Source organism: Aethalodelphis obliquidens, unplaced genomic scaffold (assembly GCF_003676395.1).
Source record: "Aethalodelphis obliquidens isolate GAN/ISIS:26980383/991018 unplaced genomic scaffold, ASM367639v1 scaffold11, whole genome shotgun sequence".
In the NCBI taxonomy this organism is placed as follows: Eukaryota; Metazoa; Chordata; class Mammalia; order Artiodactyla; family Delphinidae; genus Aethalodelphis; species Aethalodelphis obliquidens.
Window position 1 is genome coordinate 7,153,769 of NW_020837955.1, and position 22,683 is coordinate 7,176,451.

A 22,683-nucleotide genomic window follows, 5' to 3' on the forward strand; every position below is an offset into this window, starting at 1 on the left:
GTTGGATGTCAATATATCCCAATAAAGCTGGAAAAAAATAAAAGCAAAAAAAAAAAAGCATCCTAATGGATAACACCATGGATGCAGATGAAATAGGTAATTCACACACACACACACAAAATGTAAATGGCCATTCAACGTTATAATAAGTTCAATCTTAATGAATTTAAACTACTAAATTTAAACTACGAAGAGAGAACTCTTCACATTTGTGCTAGAAAAAACTGAAAGATTGACAAACCTGCTGGAGGAGTTTGGGGAAAGTGTCACTCATGCACTGTGGGTAGAAACGTGATTGAGAGTATTTGAGCAATGTGTAGTGTATATTAGAGGTGCTTTGAAAAAAAAGAACAAACTCACTTTTAAGAATTTGTCCTAAGGTGAAACTCACACATGTGAAAAAATATATGACAAGCATAGTGACCATAGCATGCTTATATGAAGGAAGAAAATAAGAAGGGAGAGACTGTGCGAGGAGAAAAGCAGGAAAGGAAAGAAAATACTCATCAGTAGGGGATTGGTTAACCAAATTATGGTACTTAAAAATAAAGATTACGAAGTTAGTTTAAATAATGTTTGAAAGTATATTTACTGGAAATAAGGAAGCAGGGTATAGAACAGCCTTACAATATGATCCCATCTATGTAAAACTGTACATATATATGTGTACAGGTGCATAAAAAGTTGTCTGGGGGGCTTCCCTGGTGGCGCAGTGGTTGAGAATCTGCCTGCTAATGCAGGGCACACGGGTTTGAGCCCTGGTCTGGGAGGATCCCACATGCCACGGAGTGGCTAGGCCCGTGAGCCACAACTACTGAGCCTGCGCATCTGGAGCCTGTGCTCCGCAACAAGAGGGGCCGCGATAGTGAGAGGCCTGCGCACCGCGATGAAGAGTGGCCCCCGCTTGCCACAACTAGAGAAAGCCCTCGCACTGAAACGAACACCCAACACAGCAAAAATAAATTAATTAATTAATAAACTCCTACCCCCAACATCTTCTTTGAAAAAAAAAAAAAAGTTGTCTGGAAGGATGTTTATTAAAATTTTCACAGGTTAATTGTGGAATTAAGGGGTGCTCCTTTACATAAGTTTCATTTTCTGAACTTTTCAATATTGTGTGTATTTTTTTTTTTTTTTTTTTTTGCGGTACGCGGGCCTCTCACTGCTGTGGCCTCTCCCGTTGCGGAGCACAGGCTCCGGACGCGCAGGCTCAGTGGCCACGGCTCACGGGCCCAGCCGCTCCGCGGCATGTGGAATCTTCCCAGACTGGGGCACGAACCCGTGTCCCCTGCATCGGCAGGCGGACTCTCAACCACTGCGCCACCAGGGAAGCCCTGTGTGTATTTTTAACAACCATATATCATTTTTCTAAAAAGCATTAAAGCTATTTTCTAAATTTAAAAAACTTTTTAAAGAAACCACATTAAAGCAGAAGACACGGCAACATTTGTCCATTTCCCTCTTTCTTTTTCTCAAGCGTTTTCTGGTTTTGTTCAGAAAGCCATTCCTCTCCTTGCAGTGATCCCATTCCTCATTCCAAATAAGTCTAAGGCGATCATGGAAATTCCCTAGGCTTTGCCAAAGATTGGTCTGGAACCCAGCTTAAGCCAATCAACACATACCATTTCTCCAGCAACTGTTTTGGTCCAGGGATGGACATGTGACATAAATTGACAGTCAGACTAAAGAGAATTCTTATTCCGTGGTTGGAAGAGAGGCTCGCTCTCTCTCCTACTGGGTATGAGAGAAAAAAGCACACACCTTCCTCACTGATGACTGGTATCTTGCAGACATGAGGGAAGCTAATCCAACACGAAGGGAAAGGAAGAGAAACTGAATTGTGTTGTGGAAGGGGGTATGATTTTGCTGTAATTTTTTCTGATTATAAAGTAAAATATACTTATTGTAGAAAAAGTATTAAAAAGTATAAATAGAATTAAAATAATGAACAAAAAATAAATAGAAAACTGCCTATACTAGTGCCAAAAAGAGAAAATCGTGGTTAACATACCAGTGTATTTCATTTTGTCTTTTTACTATGATACATTTATTCTCAAAACTGCAGTCATGATGAATATGCAATACTAAACCCTGAGTTCCTTAGTATTATGAGCTCTTTCCCACATTAAGTATTCCAACATAAGACATGAAGTTGATGCATAATATTCTATTGCAAATAAGTATTATAATTTATTTAACCATTTCATCTGTGAATTTTGGAATTTAACAAGTAATCCTCAAATCTAATGTGAATTAATGATGTGTAAAAATTTTGGAAGTGAATGGTAACAAAGACCTTTTTTCATTGTAGTATAGTTGATTTACAATGTTATGTTAGTTTCTGGTGTATGAAGACTTTCTATATAAAAATAGTAATATACAATGGAAAAGTATAATTGTTAAAACTATATTTCTCATTGAGTGGGGTTGACTGGGATAAAATAAATAGCCCAGGAATAGTGTTTAATAAAAGCAATATGGCAGGTGAAATACCGTATAAACACAAAGAATAAGAACCCAGAAGCTAGAATCTGCTGCTCATGTCAAAGTTGCAAAAATCTAAATGAAGATGGGAGGACAGCCTTACTTGCTACCTTTAAAACTTATCACATAGAATTGTATATAGTCATAAAGAGATTTTTTTAAGACAAATTAGGTAGAAAACTCAAATCCTATACCAATAAAAAAATCAATAAGGTATAGAATGTTGTTCATGAACACATAAACATATGAAGAGGAGTGAGAGTGGTAACTTTGGGGAAAGGGAGAGGGTAGAGGGGAAGGAGGTGAACAGGAACTTTCACTTTTTACTGCTCTTTATGCTTCCCATGTGGTTTGAGTTTTTACACCAAGATTGTTTTGTTTGTAATTTATAAGAAAGGAAAAAGAATTCTGACCTTGTATTTTTAGAAAACCCTATAGACTTTATAATCACTGAGAAATGTCTCAGGCAGGCAGTTTTTATACTAAATTGTGACTTCAGAAATGCCAAGGAAAAATGTTTCAGGCTGTCCAATTTTGGGGAAGGATATTTAATCTCTGACATTTACTAAATTGTCTTACCATTCAAAAAATTTAACAATCAAATGGAAAACTACAATTTTACTCAATCACAATTTAGTGGGTGCTTTTGAGAAGAGCAAATGCTAGCAGTAAGTAGGTCAGAGTATACTTGAGGAGAACATAATTGTACATGAATGTTGAATAGTTAAACATAAAATGTACTTGAGATGCAAAAACAGATTTCACGTCATTATTACCTACCCCACCGATGGGACAAGTGCTATTGGCATTATCACAAGACTCTCCCGTGTTGATGCAGTGTGGGCCAAGAATATTGGGGGACACATCTCCCAGGTTCGATGAAGCAAAAGCCGCTACATACGGTCCCTGCCAAAAGAAACATCCAGTTGCCGTTTATTCTTTTTTTTTTTTTTTTTTAATTTCAGGGCCAAGCAAGGAGAACAGGCAGCTCATGATCAAAAGACCCAAACTCCCCAATGGCTTTCAGGGGAGCATTTTTAAAGGCAACATTTGGGGGTGAAGGCTGCAGGATTCATGACTTTCTTCTCACTGATATGTTGTGAAGTAGCAGTGTGGTGTTTTAGGAATCTTAATCATCAACTTTCTGGTTCCAAACAGTCTGGGGTCTAGTGCTTGTGCTCAGCAGGTAGTCGCCATCCTCCACCTGAGTGGGGGTCTCAGTTCCTGTAGAACAACTGGTTTCAGAACTTAATGAAGCTCAGGTTCTTGATGTCTCATCGCAGAAAGAATTCAGTGAGAGACAAAGTGATAGGTGAGAAGTGGATTTATTTAGAGAGAAACACACTCCACAGACAGAGTGTGGGCCATCTCCGAAGGTGAGAAAAGCCTATTCTTTCTTATTTACCACAATGAGTTCATTAAAAAGGCAAACATTCAACCCACTCTGGTGAACTATTCAAAATCATCTGCATACGACAAAAGGAGGATGTACAATATTCTGAGAGAATTTTTTATTTCTGAAAAGGCTCACATTGCCGTCAGCATACGTGTTATTACTTGTGATATTCCAGTTATCAATAAAGCTATTTCAAGTAGGAGAGTTTCAAATTTGTGTCTCAAACAGCAACATTTTGACAAGAAATACAGTGTGCAACGAGTTATAAAATGCTGACTCATCAATCTAGTGTCTGGTGTTGTACCTGGAGCTCAGATATCCATTTTCCCTTTAAAAATAAATAGCCTATTGGCTTAAAAAGTGAAGAGCCAGTCCAGATTTTTCTGTTGCACAACTGAACCTAAACATAGCCTCCACCACCCAGACGTGCCCTCTGTGTATATTTTCTCTATCTCTTCAACCTGAAATAACAACACAAAACCTTATAGAGTAGGGTAAGACCTTAACCTCAACCAACTGGACTACAATTCTACCTTAAATTCTTAAATTTTCTTAGGGAAAGAGATAATCAAGTATAGGAGATTATGTGTCTTTTTTTATACTAAAAAGATAATGGGAAACTCCTTTCTTTTCCCTAAAACACAGGCTAAAATGAAAAAAATAGAGATTTGTCAACAAAGGAGCTAAAAAATCAGACCAGATGTTCATGGGCTAATATTCCCATAACATCGCCAGAAAAACCTGAATGAACTTTTTGGCCAACACAATATCTTGAAACAGAACACTTATTCTAGGCAAGGGCCTGGGGTTCTCATCCCATCATATATTCTTCTGCAGTTAGGGGTTAGATGCTGGGGTCAAGCAGAGCAGGGTCCTTCCTCGCCAAATATCTACAGTCGGTAATTTACACAAAGCTGACGAGTTTCCTGGAGTACATGGACTGGGTTCCTGGACACCCCCAACTCTGATCCCATCACTCACTACATTTCAAAGTTACAAAGACACCTCTAATGGATTAGGGTTGTCTCTGACTTAGGCCGTATTGCAGGAAAGTAGAAATTCCTTGAAAGGAAATTAAGAGGGAAGTCTGGACCACAGAAAAGGACTCATTCCTTGTCCTCATTCAGATTCCTATACCATTAAGAAGGTGCTTAATAATTTTATATCTCTGAAAACAAGAGATATAAACACAACACAGTTTATCATATTTCCAAGTTAATCAAAAATTATATATGGCAAAAGTTATTATATATTAATTTGCCCTTCCTTATCCAACTAATTGTAACTTTATGAAATCATCACATCAGTAGTATTTGACACAAAGCTAACGGTCATTTAAAATTTTTCTTAGGGAGGATGGAGAATTCTTTCTATCCAAGCATGTCAGTATGTGGCATCCATGAAGACACTTTCCTCTGAAGATTTGAATCAGCTATTCTGAACACTGAATGAATGATGATATTCAATGAATTAAGATGACGCTTTCAATGCCATAAATTCTCACCTCTCCAGGTAGATATCCTTTGTTCTTCTCTTGCTCAAAAAGGTAAGAGGCATAGCCCACATTGTCGCTGTTTACAAGATGATTGCTATTGTTCATGCTGACTGGGTGGATGGCAAACCAGCTGTAAAAGAACAGGCAGCCCTAAGTTAATGAAGAGAACCAGGTAACTGGGGTGAAAAATGATGACTGGGAGCTTAAGGTTTCTCCAGCTGTAAAAAAAAAAAAAAAAAAAAAAATTCTTTTGATGATAGGCATTCTATCAAAACATTTAGGTTCTTTCATTGTTAATGAAACTTAAATTACTAATAATATACTCAAGAAGTCTGACCACTTACTTAAATTAAAAATATTTCATCATTGTCATCTTCATCATAAGCTTTTAACAAGAGCCAATACTGGTTAGTTACCAGGTGATATACCTAAAGAACTGTATCGACATAGACTTTCTCTTTCAAGACAGGTACACACATAATAATTATTCAAATCAATCCTATCCAATTCAGTAGACATTTACTGAGAGTCAGCTCTGTGCCGAGCACTGAATAAATTGCAATTTACTCTAGAATCTTGCAGAAGACAAAGATGTAAACAAATGGCTTTGATACAGTGTGACAAATGTTATAAATAAGGAGGCATAAAGTGTTTGAGGACCACAGATGACTAGCAATTAATTCTTAAACGCATTCCAGAGAGAAAGAACAGCAGAGTAAATGCACAGGGGTGTGAAAGAGGATGTTATGCATAATTCAGTATATCCTTATGCATAGTAATACCTTGTTTAAGTGTAGAGCTTATAGAGTTCACAAGTTAATTTCACATCTGTCATTTCATTTGAATTTCACAACAACCCTGAAAAACAGGCTGGTATTACCTGCGCCTCACAAGGTGTCTTGGAGAAGCAAGATGGAAGCCCACTTGTCATACAGGACCAAGGCTAAAGTGTGGGTCTTGTGACACCTTGTTCAGTGGCCTTTGTAGGATCAAACCTCGACACAGGTGGAAAAGGTGTTTACAGGATAGAAGGCTGTAAAGCAGATTAGCAAGAATACTCAAGAAAAGAGAGATACCAATCAATAAATTTTCAAGCTAATTTAGGATTTTTAAAAATCTTTTGTTGATTTTTCTTCGCTGAAGGCTTTTAAAACATTTCTACCTAAGTAATATGGTACACAAAACTGAACATTGACTTAATGACTAGGGATGTTTTGGGGCTTCAAGTCATCATTCAGTATTCAGTTCTCGTTACCCAACAGATGTAATATGTAGGTCAGAGGTAGCCAGCACAACACCCACGGGGGCTGGGTAGGCAACATAGGAGTTAATCTGGTTGGTACAATAGGGACTGTGAATTGCAGAGGCACTCGCATAGTCTAAGGACCACCGCCTCTACTAGGCTGCGGCAAAATGCTGCCTGATGGGAGCATAAGCCAGTGCTGCCAGATCTTCCACAAATCCATGGTTTTGGGAAAATGTAGCGATTTAAAAATTCTATTTAAAAAAGTAAATGGCATGGAGACCAAGGAGAAGAATGGTTACAAGTTAAGAGACTTAAGACACAAAGCCAACAAATGTAGTTTGTGGACTGTGTTTGTTTTGACTCAAAACAACTGGAAAAAGACTGTTGATACAATCAGGGAAAACTGAACACAGACTAGGTTTTAGATCATATTAAGAAATTATTTTTAATTTTGTTGATTGTGATAATGGACTGTAGTTATATCTAAGTTTTTATCTGGTAGAGATACACACTGAAATATTCATGAATAAATGATATCCGGTATTTTTGCTTTTAAATACTCTAGCAAAACAAACAAACAAAAAGGAAAGGAGGGATGAAACAGAATGGCAGAGGATTGCTAATTACTGAAGCTGGAATAATGGTTCCATGGAGATTCATTAGACTAATCACTCTAAACTGGCATATATTTGAAATTTTCCATAATTGCTTTTTGTTATGCTGACATCCATTGAAAAATGTTTCCTTCCAATTTTACTGAGATAACTGACATACAGCACTGTGTAAGTTTAAGGTGTACAGTGTGATTTGACTTATGTACATCATGAAATGATTATCACAATACGTTTAGTGAACATCCATCATCTCATACACATACAAAATTAAAGAAAAAAATTTTTGTGATAAGAACTCTTAAGATTTACTCAAGAGTTTTCATATATAATATATAGCAGTACTGATTATATTTTTCATGTTGTACATTATATCCCTAGTACTTATACGTGGAAGTTTGTAGTACTTTTTGACTGCCTTCATCCATTTCAATTTTTTTTTTAATAGTGTTAGACCAAATCACCAGTGTATAGGCTGCATTCGGCCCCCAAGGTGTGTATTTGCCACGGTGCAAAGGTACAGAAGTTTGGATTGAAGGCAGTTCTAAGGTCATTCCCTAGAAGTTACTTGCAAGGTTTCTATATGTTTTAAAACCCTTATATTCGTTTCTTTTTTGTGGTTTTTTCTCTTTCTCCTAAGACTCAAGTGCCAAGGGATATTCTAGTCAACTAGTATTTTCCAGTCAGTTGAAATATGCTTTTTTGTAGTTTTATTCCATTTAGTTTGGAAGGAAAATGAGGTGGTGGCCCTGACAGTTCCAAGGCTCTCCAACCAAAATATTTCCAACATGGTCACACTGAGGTCAGCCAGATGCAACCTCTCCAGTGCAATCAAAGGAAACCCACAGAACAATTCCATCAATGTTAGACTATCATTTAGTACTTATTGGGTGAAAAACTTTATATATAGGTTCTCATTTTATTCTCACAAGAACCCTTTGAGTCAGATGCTTTCCTTATCCCCATTTCAAACCAAGGAAACAAAGGCTCAGACTGATGAAGTAACATGACCAAGGTCACAGAGTTGTAAGTCAAGAAGCAGGACTATGAATCTGGGTTTGTCAGACCATAAGCCCATGTTCTTATCTGCTATGGGATGTGGGCTCTGTCTCTTCTGTTCATTCAATCGCTCATTCAATATACATTTAGTTAACTCTGACTCTGTGCCAGACACTGGGGACATAGAGATGCACAAGGCATCACCTTACCCTTGAAAAATGCTTCACAGACGATGTGACATTTGAGCTGGGTCTTAAAAGATGAGTAAGTCAAGAGGGAGGGGACATGGGGATACGTGTATACATATGGCTGTTTCACTTAGTTGTACAACAGAAGCTAACACAGCATTGTGAAGCAATTATACTCCAATAAAGATTTTAAAAAAAAATGAAAAAAACGATGAGTAAGAACTTGGCAAGGGGATGACTGGAGAAAAGACATTCGTAGCAAAGGTACGGAGATGGAAAGGAGTGCAGTGTGTTCAGAGACTGGATAACCAGCATGACCAGAGCAGAATGGATGAGGGCAAGGAGAGATGGAGGTTGCTCCATTCATTCAATCAATATGAATGTATTAATAACCAAGTATGTGGTTGGCCTTATGTTAAACCCCAAGGAACACAGAGAGGAATCAGGTGTGTTCTCTACCATCAAGGAACCACAATAAATACCTGGGCGAAAGCAAATGCTAAGAATTTTGATCTCTAATTAGACTATAGGCTTGAATTCTTATTTATTTATTTTCATTTATTTTAGACCATAGAAAATTAATTGAATTTTTTCTTTACAAAACTGAAAAAAAATGTATTCAAAAAAGTTATTTGCATTTCAGAATAAGAAGATACTGTTTTTCCTTCTCTGCCCTTTAAAATATATGCTATAAAAATATCAGGCTTGTCACAGCAACCAAAGTACTTTGGTAAGAGATGAATGTTTATAAAGATAGGCAGAAAAGTGGTCATTTTAATGTAAGAATGCTTACTTACAGTTTATTTTATCTGGTCAAAAAGTATTCATCAAAGCAAAGTTCAAGAGAGAGGAAGAAAGGTTTAGGTAGTTTCAAAAGAAGTTAGAATATAGACATAAAAGGATGACTATGTCTTTCATAATAAACTTTTTAAAATAATGATTATGTCAGGGCTAGGGCAGGGCTCTACTTGAGTCAGCATGATGGAATCGAGGTGCTGAGGAAAGTCAAGAGATTTGAGATCTTATCATTATAAGGAGCAAAGTTAGCTAAACTTTCTAGATCCCTGTTTCCTAAGACTGAAAAACAGATTTCAACTATGCTTTGTGAATCACTAAACAGCAAATTAATACAGAATAGTATAATTATTCTCTCCTATGTAACTGAGACATTTTCTAGTGTCTCTTTCAATTCAGACATTGTGTACTTCCTATTCTGAAGCAGAAAAGCCAAATGCAGAATTGAGCTTCTTAAATATTCTAAAACAGTAACAACCCATCCCTGGTTCCATTCTCTCAGACCTGAGCCTCCCTGTTCATATGGAGGTCATGCTCCGCACAAAGGTGACTGGCAAAGGGGTAAGTGGAGGCTGAAATCCAGCCCCCTCTCAGCTCCCCGAACGAGGCACCTTAGTCAGCGCAGAGAAGGGAGCGCCTTTGTGTGCTGTGCACCGAGTCCTATGTGTTAGGTGTGGCCATCTCCAACCTAAGTGCCCACCAACAGGGGAAGAGAATATTGTACCTCCATTCAAAGGTAGTGTTCATGAAGATGTGTAATAACATGGGAGCCCTTTGGACAAATACAATAGAAGATGCTGTAGTGGATTCAATAGTGTCCCCCCCAAAATTCACACCTACCAGAACCTCAGAATGGGACCTTATTTACACATGGTCTTTAGAGTGTAAACGAGGTAAAGATCAAGTGAAATGATACTGGCTTAAGTTGGGTCTAAAATCCAGCAACTAGTGTCCTCATAACAAGCAGAAAGGGACAGAGAGACAACCAGAGATAGAGATGTAGGCAATGTGAACATGAAGACAGAGCCAGAGTGATGTATCTACAAGCCAAGGATTGCTGGCAGCCACCAGAAGCTAAGAGGAAGACATGGAACTGATTTTCCCTCAGAGCATCCAGAAGGAACCAAGCCTGCCAACACCCTGATTTCAGACTTCCGGCCTCTCGACCTGTGAGAGAATAAATTTCTGCTGTTTTAAGCCAACCATTCTGTAGTTCTTTGTTATGGAAACCCTAAGAAACTACTATAGAGGCCATATGTCTTAGTGGCTAAGAGCTCTGGAATCAGACACAAGTTACTTAACCTATCTGAAACTCAGTATTCATATCTGTAACATAATGATAATAGTATTATCTACCTCACGGCATTTGACAATTAAAGGAACAAAAACATCTGAAGTGCTTAGCACAAAGACTGGTTTGTGCTAAGAATGGAATAAATCATCACTATAATGATGTTGATGCTGATTTTGATACTGCTGCAGCTGGTGGTGATGATGACTATAAGGGAAAAAGATATCCAAAGCCCTGTGTATATGTGTGTTTCATAAGGTAAACACAAAATTAAAATATATGATATGTGTGCATGTGTGTATTCAGCACACGTATATTCACCCCATATAATATGAGCTTTAAATAATTAAATGAGGAAACGCTGCCCTCTTGTGGCAGAGACTTGAGGGCTTACAAAATACCAACGTGTCCTCTCCTTCCCAGTCCCTCTGGCAGGGTGGGGCATGTGAATCTGACCAATAACATATGTGAAGAAGGACCACCCAATTTTGATTAGACTTTGCATGAGTGGGAAATGTGCACATTAAAATCTTTAATGTGTTAAGCCACTGGAATTTCATGGTCTATTGCATCGCCTGGCATTAATGAACACCTCTTAACACACACCGAATTAATACACCACTTTTTCACTTGCCTTACCATCCTCCTGGCCTCACCCCACTACAGACTACTGGGAAAAGGAAAGCAAAGGGTGTTGCATCGTGTTATACTGTAAGGGTTATTAGGCCCGGAATTTTACCCAAACGGCAACCTGAATTTGAAACAAGCAGAAGCAATGACTCCAGACCAGACTACTCAGATTAAAGGACAATGGGCTGTAGCCAGAGGACCCCTTCTAAAGTTACAGGTAAACTTGGTGGCCTGCATCCTGGAGAACCTTTCTACCATCTCTGCTCAAGAGAAGAGATGTCCATTCTCAACTACTCATTTTGTTATCTTCAAAAGTCCTGGATGAAAAAAAAAACAAAAATACCCTCTCAATAATGTTACTGGAGAGATATCTGGTTTGGGTGGATTCCATTAAGTTCATTAAGTTACTGCAATCAAAATTCTTGCATCCCAAATAGTATGATTAAGTAATCAACAAAAGTAAAACAAGAAGTAGCCAATAAGAATAGTTTTTTTAATTCAGCCTACCCAGGAACTGAAGAAATTGAAAGGAAAACAAGAATGATTTGGCTTTTTTGGGTCTATTACTTAACATTTGTAAAGCATGTTAATACCAAAATTGGCAAGAGCACAGGAAACAACGCTCCATTCATGCTTGGGTAGAAGCAGTGTAAACCAGCAAGTTTTCCAGAGGACCATTTGGCAAATTATGAGAAAAGCTGTAATAACTAATATCCCTCTATTGGCTCAGCAACCCCACTTCTAGGAATTTAGCTTAGGGAAATCATTGGCAATATATACAAGATATCTGCTCATGAATGCTTAGCACAGTGTACTTAATGATAGAAAAAAGCTATAAACTGAAATGTCAAATGATTGGTGATTTGTTTGGTACATTATCATACATATAATGGAACTATACAACAATTTTAAAATGGTGATTTAAAAAATACTACATTTCTTTTTATGGCTGAGTATCATTACCCTGCATATATGTGCCACATCTTCTTTATCCATTCATCTGTCGATGGACACTTAGGTTGCTTCCATGTCCTGGCTATTGTAAGTAGAGCTGCAATGAACATTGTGGTACATGAGTCTTTGAATTATAGTTTTCTCAGGGTATATGCACAGTAGTGGGATTGCTGGGTCGTATAGTAGTTCTGTTTTTAGTTTTTTAAGGAACCTCCATACTTTTCCACGTAGTGGCTGTATCCATTGACATTCCCACCAACAGTGCAAAAGGGTTCCCCTTTCTCCACACCCTCTCCAGCATTTATTGTTTGTAGATTTTTTGATGATGGCCGTTCTGACGGGCGCGAGGTGATACCTCATTGTAGTTTTGATTTGCATTTCCCTAATGATTAGTGATGTGGAGCATTCTTTCATGTGTTTGTTGGCAACCTGTGTATCTTCTTTGGAGAAATGTCTATACTCAGCCATAAAAAGAAATGAAATTGAGTTATTTGTAGTGAGGTGGATGGACCTAGAGTCTGTCATACAGAATGAAGTAAGTCAGAAAGAGAAAAACAAATACCGTATGCCCACACATATATATGGAATCTAAAAAAAATTGTTCTGAAGAACCTAGGGGTGGGACAGGAATAAAGACACAGACGTAGAGAATGGACTTGAGGATACGGGGAGGGGGAAGGGTAAGCTGGGACGAAGTGAGTGAGTGGTATGGACTTATATATACTACCAAATGTAAAATAGCTAGCTAGTGGGAAGCAGCTGCATAGCACAGGGAAATCAACTCGGTGCTTTGTGACCACCTAGAGGGGTGGGATAGGGAGGGAGACGCAAGATGGAAGAGATATGGGGATATATGTATATGTATAGCTGATTCACTTTTTTATAAAGCAGAAACTAACACACCATTGTAAAGCAATTATACTCCAATAAAGATGTTAAAAATAATAATAAAATAAAAAATACTACGTAGCACTGAAAGATATTCATAAGGTAATTGTAAATGAAGAAGTTGCCAAATTGTATATACAATAAAGTGTCATTTTCAAAAAATAAAGAAAAATAAACATGATTAGGTAAAGGTCTGAAAGGCTATATAACAAAATATTAGAAGTTATTGAGGCCCAGGATTACCAGATGATCTTAAATTGTTATTTTTGTTCACCTTAGAAATTTTAGGAAATACACGAACAAAAGGAAGATTTTTTAAAAACCACTGTACAACACCAAGAGTGAACTCTAATGTAAATTATGGACTCTGGGTGAAAATGACCTGTCAGCATAGGTTCATGGATGGTAACAAATGTACCACTCTGGTGGGAGGTGTTAATAACGAGGGAGGATGTGCATGTTTGGGGGCAGGTGTATATGGGAAATCTCTGTACTTTAATTTTGCTGTGAATCTAAAACTGCTCTAAAGAATAAAGTCTATTAAAAAACAACTTTGCCAGCCCTGGCATAGTGTCACTTCTCTCATCTTTTATTGATCAAAGTGGTCCCGGGGCTAGCCAAGTTTCAAGGGCTGGAAAAATCTCCACTCTTGAAGGGGACTGGCAAGGTCACTTTGTATAGAATACATAAGGTAAGAGCTATTGTTGCCACCATCTTTGGAAACTATAATTTTCCATTTAAAGATTTTTTTTAGTCTATCAATCCCAAAAGGAATAAAAAGCACTGAAAAAGTAAGATAAATAGCAAAGTGAAGAGATATAGACAAGTCCAGATACATAATAATCATAATTCATAAAAATAAACTAAATTCACTCATTAAAAGATGAAGATTATCAGAGTAAAAAACAAATAAATAAAGCTATATGATATTCATAACAGACACTTCTAAAATGTAAGAACAAATAAGAGTTGAAAGAAAATGATAGAAAAAATATACATGGCATATTCTAACCTACAGAGAGCTGAGTTAGCTATATTAACTGAAAATACATAGATTTTTGAGGCAAAAAATTTATTATTAGGTATAAAGAGAATCACTACAAAAACAAATAAAAAGCACTTCAGATACATGGAGATAACATTGTTAATATTTTTTATAGTATTTTAAAGCTTCTAGTACCCATAGTATATGAAACTAAGAGAGCATCTACCTTGAAAGAATGACCTTTTAGTCATGTTTAGTTCTTATCATACATTCCACATAGGAAAATAGGCAGAAGAAAATGTACCTGAATATTAACCATGGTTGACTTTGGAAAGTAAGTCCAATGTCTTCTGCCAGTTATGACAGTTGGCTTTTACAGCTTTGGTTTCTAAACTTGGGACAATTTAAATTAACAAGTATGATTATCTCTGCCATCAGTCAACTCTCATCACCCTCGTCATCAGAAAGCCCTTTTTAAGCACCTTCACTTTACATGGGCATGGACTAGACACAGAACGAAAACTCACTACATAACCAAGGCCTACACTTCACTGAAAAGGGAGAGCACAAATAAGCTGGTAGGAAAGTTGGAGCAAGAAGACGGCGTCAAGCTTCACAACAACACAGAAGAGGCAGAATAGGAGAGAGAAATTCAGGATGTAGAAACAGAGCGGGGCTTCACAAACCAGAGCGAAGGCTAATGGAGCAGGTATTTATAAAGACATGATGATGAGATGGAGAAAAGAGGTCAAGAATGGCTGGTGAAAGGCAGTCACTGAGGTTTCCACATTTGCTCTCGGCGTGGGGTTAAGTACACTGAGGAGAGAATGTAGCGGGGAGAATAGAGAGCCATAGAGGATAAACAGTTAGAAATTATAATTCAAGAAGTCATAGTCAGAAATCATAGAGAAGATTTATACACACACACACCCCTCAAACTGAGTTCCATAAGTCAGTATCATTCGAATGAATTAATTTCATAAATTGGGTTTTTCTAAGTGTGTACATAAATTATTCAAATAGGTTGCACAAATCACTGCCCCTTGTTGTGTTCTGAAAATGTGCCTTGAAAGGATAACCCCTTTCTGTAAAAATAAAAGGATTTGCAATGTGTAAAACAGAAGACAATAGAGAAATTATTCAAAAACCTGCTCAGACCTTCCTTCCAGTTCTGAAGGAAGCCGTGCGATACTGACTCCTAAAGCGTTAATGAGGTGAGGAAAAAAAAAAAAAAGAAGGGTCCATGCCACTCCTACAAACTTGAGAAAGGAAACTTGGCAGACGGGAAAAGATAGGCGAAAGGAAGAGAAGTGAGACAGAGCCTGTCCGGCTGCACCACACTTGAGGAAATGAGTCAGTGTTCCCAGCTGCCGCTCCCAGAGCCTCCATTCAGATTATCTGCCCACCCCTGTGATTCTTCTCTTGGTACAGATATTTGAAACCTGTTTTGTTTTCTCCCTTCATCGTTTCTTCGTTCCATAGCATCTTACTACATCAGGATCTCCCAGAACTCCACTCCACAGACTCCTTCTTTGAGGTGCCTTCCAGAATCTCCCTAAGTGAATTTTGTGACTGCCACACAGCTTATATTTTAATACAGAACATCCCAAACATGTTCTCCACGTCTGGAGAAAAATCATTTACTGTTTTTTCATACAGTAGTATCAGTCAAAAAGAAATATTTTCCTTATAGACAGATCAAGTGAGGCAAATGTTGGCCTTACAATTGTAGAGGACTTGATGGATTATGGAATAGTTTCATGCACATAATTCTTTCATCCCTCAAGTCACTACTCTTCCTAACCCTTCAAGAGCCCCCAGCTCCCAACCCCAGCTGAAAACACTTCAGTGATTTTCTATTCCCCTTTGTTTAAAGACCCAAATCTTTATCATGGCATCTAATCTCTACCTCTGAATTTAATTCACAACACCATGCCCCACTGTCCTCGCACTCCACCCACACAGAACTATCAGCACCTCAAACAGGCCACAGGACTTTTGCACATGTTTTCCCATCTGTGTTAAATGTTCTTTTTTACCCCCCACTTTGCCAGTTAATTCTTACCCTTCCTTTGGTTTTCAGTTCCATTGTCTCTTCCTCAGGGAAGCCTTTCCCAATCTCCCTGACCAGGTCAAGTCCCTTTAAGATAGCTCTTCATACCTTCCTTTCTTAGCAATTAACCCAATTATAATTATACATGCATTTGTATGACTATATGATTACCTTTTGTCTCCACCAGTAGACTATAAGTTCTATAAGAACCACAACTAGTAGACTATAAGTTCTATAAGAACCACAACCAATTTTTTTCTCAGTGTATCTGTATAGTACTAGTTCAGTTCATGACACACATCTTCCACAATATTTAATAAATGAATGAATGCATAATAATCTCTATGTGGAGAGATGTTACATCTACATTTGAGAAATGTGGAAACTGAGTCTCAGAGATTTTAAAGGATTTGCTCAAGGAGCACAGACACAGGTATTTGACTCCTGACGTTATGACCATTTACTGGAAATGCATCATTCCAAGGACTGGAAAGCCCTTCCTGGCACATAGTAGGTGTCTGGTGCAGACTTGTTGAATGAAGAAATGAAAACAACAATGAAAGTAGCAAGGAATAAATTATGAACTTCAACATGGTTTTCAGGGTGAAGAGAATAGTCTTGGCTGCGACATTGGGCAGGTCACATCACCTTTCCAGGCCTCAGCTGAGGTTTAAACTTCGATGATCTTCATGCTCTGCAAATCTGAGGTTCTGTGCTTCTAAACTCCTCATACCTTGGCATCCTGCCTAATAGCACGTACCTACATATGGTGGCTGAGTTACTTAGCAGCCCAGATTTGACTTTACACTTTGGATCATTTTTACTGTATTCAAAGAGCAATTATCCCTATGCAACAAGAGGCAATTGCAGGGGCAATTTCATCAAGGATAATATACAGCGGCTATAGAAACAGCAGAAAGTTATTGCAGGCTGTTAAGCACAGCAGATGGAAAAGCATTGTTATAACATTGACAGTTGACCCTGGGACTGCCAGATATGTTATATAGTTATATGCAAGGAAGCAAAGAGAATCTGGTCCCCAAAATAGCACTTTTGAGTGTACTCTTGGCATTCTTCAATGATTCAGAAACTAAATCAAAGTGAGAGAGTGGCATGGACATATATACACTACCAAATGTAAAATAGATAGCTAGTGGGAAGCAGTCACATAGCACAGGGAGATCAGCTCGGTGCTTTGTGACCACCTAGACAGGTGGGATAGGAAGAGTGGGAGGGAGACTCAAGAGGGAAGAGATATTGGGATATATGTATATGTATAGCTGATTCACTTTGTTATACAGCAGAAACTAACACACCATTGTAAAGCAACTATACTCCGATAAAGATGTGAAAAAAATAAAAAATAAAGGAACGAGTGTATGTATATGTACAACAGAATCACTTTGCTGTACACCTGAAACTAACACAACATTGTAAATCAACTATAATCCAATAAAATTAAAAATAAATTTTAAAATAAAATAAAATTTTAAAAAAGGAAATCATGAATGGTCTCAGTTATTCAGCCAAGAGTTAAGTAGAAACTATAAGGGAAAAGGCACTTTCTTCTCCTAACAAATTGGGAATTCTCTAACTAGTCATACATACATGTCCTTATCCTGTCTCCCAACCAAATTCCCCATTAAAGTGATCCAAAATCAAGAGCTAGGTTAGCTTTCTAGATTCATCTCTCAGCCACTCCTTGACCTAAGCCCATAATCTGGCCTCACAATGCAGTGTTTTCACGGCTCCATGAGAACTCCCATGGCTCCTTCAGGGCCAGTTCAGTGTCATTTCCTTTTTGAAGCCTTTCACGATGCTCCCAGGTAGAGCTCAGTGCTACCACCTCCAGATTCCCACAGCATTTATTTATGCCCAGGTGACAGCACTGATGGCCATCTGATTATGTTATGATTATTTGTCTGTCTGTCTCTTGTCTCCTGCCCAGATCACCACACTAGCCTATAAAACTAAGATAGGGACTATGCTTTATTCATAATAATATACCCCAAGCACACAGTTGCATGCCTGACATTTAGAAAGCCTATTGAGTTAAATGCTAGGTGGCAACTAATCGGTAGATGAATTAACTGTAAACAAAGAATGGGTCCTATTTTATCAACCCACATAATAAAGGTTATTTTATCAGGGAATTTTTAGTGACCTCACTTTAACCCCAAAGAAGTAACACGAATGCTAAGAGTTTCAAGCACTCTGAGATGCCAATAATGGCATTTTTAGAAGAGGTAGAATGTTATTCTACTACTTACCTTTTAGCTAAAATTATTAAACTCTTTTTATGCCAGGCATAGAACTAGAGTTTTGTATGCACTATCTCATTTAATCTTCAAACAATCCCATGAGGTAGCATTATTCCCATTTTCAAACAAAATACTTGAGGTGCAAGTAGATAAATTACTTTCCCCAGGCCACAGGGCTAGTAAGGGGCAGGGCTGGGGCTTGAATTCAAGTCCTAAAACCTAAATGCTAAAACCCAAACTCCTTACCACCATGCTGTTCTCTACCCAGTTATAGGACCAACCCTAGTATCTGAACTGTGGGTCAGTCTTCAATGTTTTTCTTCACCTCGTATTACTTTCAATTTACTTAATTTTATTCACATAGAAATTTTACTTAGATATTTTATAATCCCCCGGAAGACTCCTACTCCCTTTAAGAACAGTTATTATCAACATTTAAGGACTCATTTTATCCCTCAATTTTAGAGTAAGAAAACTGAGACACAGCAGTTAAGGAACTTGACCAAAGTCACACAGCCACTAAGAATGAGAGCCCAGAATGAACACAAGCCATTTGACTCTTGCACCTACGTGCTATCATCCGCTTCCTTAGGACATTTCTGTGTCAGTTTGCAAGTCCACGGGTCAAGGTGTCTGAAACTGTTACCCATCCAGACAATTCCTGAGTCAGTTCAATTGCAGCAACCAAAATCACACGTGAATGCTAATGCTTTCTTGTCAAAGAAAACAAAATTCATGTGTTTCCTTACGTACAAAATGGAGCTAAAATCTGTGCCAAGATGTAATCTTGCCTCATCTGCTTCTGTTAGGTGGTCTCGGTTCTGCTTTTATCACTAATTGGCATTGTCCTACATTAGACTTAATCCTTTCAGAAAAGCACAGGGAAATAACCTCAAACCCATAATCACTTGCTGGTTGGTCAGATTGTTTTCTCATTTCCAAGAGATCATTGTCTACCACCATATGAGATCTTGATACAGTAATAACCACTAGCATTTACTGAATCTATTATATGTCAGACGCTATGCTAAACTTCTTCACCCAGATCCCTCATTCACATAATCCTTTTATTAGTCCTGTTTTACAGGTGAGGAACTAAGCCCTGGGATGCTGAGAACGTTGCGTGAGGGCCCATGGCCGGACCCCAGATATGATTCAACCACTCAGCTTATTCTCAGTCTCTGCTGTCACTGTTCTGGTCTCTTTTTCCCCCCTGTAATTAAGGAAAATCATTCAAACAGAAATTTTTTTTTTTTTTAAGTAAATAGAGTACCTGATAAGACCCAGGTCGTCTCCGTTCAAATCTACCATTTTCAAGAGTACCATTTCCTTGTCTGTATTTGAAGAATACCTAGTCAGCAAAACAGAGGAACTTAGTGAGTTCTAGGTTAGAGCCTGGCCCTCATGTATGACCCCCTCAGCCAGTAGCTGACACAAAAACCAAAACCAAAATGACTCTCAGTAAGCAAGGCTCCCTGACACTCTAGTTCTACAAACTGCATCCAGGATCTCATTTCTCAGCTAAAGAAATGATTTGCAACTGTGAGCAAAGGGGCATTAGGTCAGCTAACTGGAGATGAAATATACATTTTTATGTAAAATATGCAATATTATATAGCATATATTATTTCTTTAAAAAAGGTTTTGTCTTTGAAATATCTACTCATACTAAATTTTAGTGAAATCTCTTAAAAATAGCAGGGAATGTGCAAAATCAAAAGCATTCCTGACCTACAATTTAAAGGGTTCTTTTATGTCCTTTCAAGGGAAATCAGATTATATTTTCTAAAAATCAACTCCTTTGAAATCTTTTAAAAAATATAGAGACAAATATGAAATGTCAAGTGGTCAAGTTGAACTGCAATATTATTTTACTCTGCTATGGTAGCCAAGTACTTCTCTTCTGTCAAAAACCTTGTTCATCACATAAAAAATTAAAAAATAATGGGCTTCCTTAGTTGTCCCATTCAATTATGCCAGTTTTATGTCTTGCTGGCATAATGTCTATGTCTTGAAAGAGTTATTCATTAGTCGAACAAATATACGTTATGCACATTTTTATATTTTCCAGATGAGAAGCAGAGAACCCCTAAATTAAGATTTAAGTGGATCTCTAAAGGTTACACAACTAGGAAGTGATAAAGCTAAGATGAGACCACAGTTGTGCCTTCTTTGAAAGCCCAGAGTCCTTCAAACATTCACATCTGACTCCCACAACCAGCAAAGGGGGAAGACGTGTGCATAGGCTGGTCTGTGCTTCTGCATTCTCTTTTTATTTCTGCTTGTCTTAGATTATCAGCGTGTTTTTAAATTATTTCAGCTTTAATACCCTTTCAGGATCTCACCATACCCATCAAGTTACAACCCTGTTCTTAGATTTTGTTGCTGGTTCCTAAAGGAAACACATGATTTTATCTAGATAATCACACCCTCACCTTGCTCTCTCTGACTGTGGATTCCGAAGGTACGAAGAAGGGCTTCGATTGATCTGTGCACCATCCACATTCCCTTTATTGATAAAGATTTTGCCTGGTCTCATATTTGCATGTGCTATCTCAATGCTCTATACGTTAAAAAAAAAAAAAAAAGTAAAGTTAGAAATCCTGGTGGGCACTGAGACTTAGCTGATAGAAACAGAAGAACCCTGAGGAAAATTTCTTTTGTCTCCAACTTGTCCCTGCTAAGGGACGAAAGCTGGAGAACCACAAAGCTGGTGTCATTCTGGGGGTAACAGACATGACCTTCCGGGTTGAGATGAGGAAATGCTGTGTATAGGGAACGACCTGAGTGTCTCAGGACTGCCAAGTCAGGAACTGTCTGCCATTTCAGATGGCCAAAATGGGAGACGTGACCTTACAACTCTCCATCCTCCTGCTCACACCCTCTAAGGCAGAGCTTTTCAAACTTTTTGGACTGAGAAATATAGTAATTGATACATTTTTCATCATAACTCAATACACATCAAGATATGTATCCTAAAACAAAAGTTCACAATACAAACTATACCCTGTGTGTCATGCATTATGTTATTTTCCAGTCTCTTTTAGTTCCTTTTTTAAAGCTTATCACAACGTATGAAATTGATTTCATAAAGCCATTCATAGACTGTTCTTTGCTCTTTGAAAAACATTGTTGTAAAGACATTTCTTCCTTTGCCAGATGGATCCCTGGATTTGGGGGCGGCGGATGGTGGTAATTTTATGAGAACAGGTAGAGAGAGACAAAACCTGAGAGACAAAGGAATGAAGAAAACATTAGCAAGGATTCTATGAGAGAAAATAATTACCTGGAAGACAGGAGAGAGTAGTAAAAGCTACCCAAACCAGGAATGGGATAAGAGTTTGAGGGTATCAGTTCAGAGCCCCACGTCAGTCTAGAGCTGCAATAGAGGACTTGAGAAATGAGGGTGTGTGGTGTAAATTGGATCCCCTTCTATGCTCTTTGGGAAATACAAGGAAGGCTTGAAATTATTTGTAATTACTTTGAGTCCCTTGGTGGATTTCTTTTCAAGTGACTTTGTGCAGAGAACTGACTATGTGGGACCCTATAATTTATAAGGGTTATAGATACAAAATGTTTTCTGTGTCTTTGGGTGACCATATGAGGCTTACTGCCATAGAACCCTCTTCTCCCAATCAATCAGCGCCTCAGGACTAGCATCCCACAGCTCAGAACCAGAAGCTACAAGGGAGTCAAAAAGGAGAAAGGGAAGTAGGTGCTAAGACTGTGCTCAGACCGAGATCCTATAGGGACTCTCCGTATCACACCACACCACTCCTAAAACACTGTAAGCAATGCTAAAGAACATTGGGGTCCTCTGGGGTCCCTTGCCTACCTTCATGATGCCAGCAACCATGTACTCAAAAGTTCGATTGCTAAATCCTCCACTGGCAATCACAAATGTAGAGTACTGGAAATATCCTGCTGGAGCCGAGTGTGTGTGAGTACCACTCAGGATAACGTTGTCTCTTCTGTACAGGGAGCCATACTTACTCTGCAGCCTGTTCAGGACCTTTAAGAAAGGAAAACAAAACAAAACCAAACTAAGAAGAGGAATAACATAGGAGCATAGCCTGAGAAAAAGCGCTGATGAGTCTAACCACTGAGCCATATCAGTGACATCCCTGTCAGGTGACCTTTCACTCTATGCTTGAGTTTATCATCTCAGTAACAGCAACAGCAACAATAATTGCAGTCGCTAACATTTTATAGATTCTTGCTGTGTACAAGCACAATGCTAAGTATTACATACATCATGTCACTTAAAAATCTCTATAACACCACCAAGAGGTGGGTATTTTTAATCTTATCTTTTGCTGGAAACATTGACATGTACAGAAGTTAAATAATTTGCCCACAGGTCTAATAAAGAGCAGAGTCAGAGTCTATATCCAAGTCTAACTATAC

The 22,683-nt window shown here is 38.2% G+C and overlaps 1 protein-coding gene across 1 annotated transcript in view; it reads right to left on the reverse strand.

Annotated features, from left to right (window-relative positions):
• ASAH2 (N-acylsphingosine amidohydrolase 2) overlaps window positions 1-22,683 on the reverse strand; it is a 126,112-nt gene that overhangs the window by 43,107 nt on the left and 60,322 nt on the right. Inside the window, exons 7-11 of the mRNA XM_027111913.1 lie at window positions 22,112-22,288; window positions 20,712-20,839; window positions 19,550-19,627; window positions 5,385-5,505; window positions 3,265-3,390 (exon numbers count right to left, since the gene is read on the reverse strand). Of these exons, the coding sequence (XP_026967714.1) occupies window positions 3,265-3,390; window positions 5,385-5,505; window positions 19,550-19,627; window positions 20,712-20,839; window positions 22,112-22,288 (630 nt within the window). The remainder of the gene's footprint in view (window positions 1-3,264; window positions 3,391-5,384; window positions 5,506-19,549; window positions 19,628-20,711; window positions 20,840-22,111; window positions 22,289-22,683) is intronic.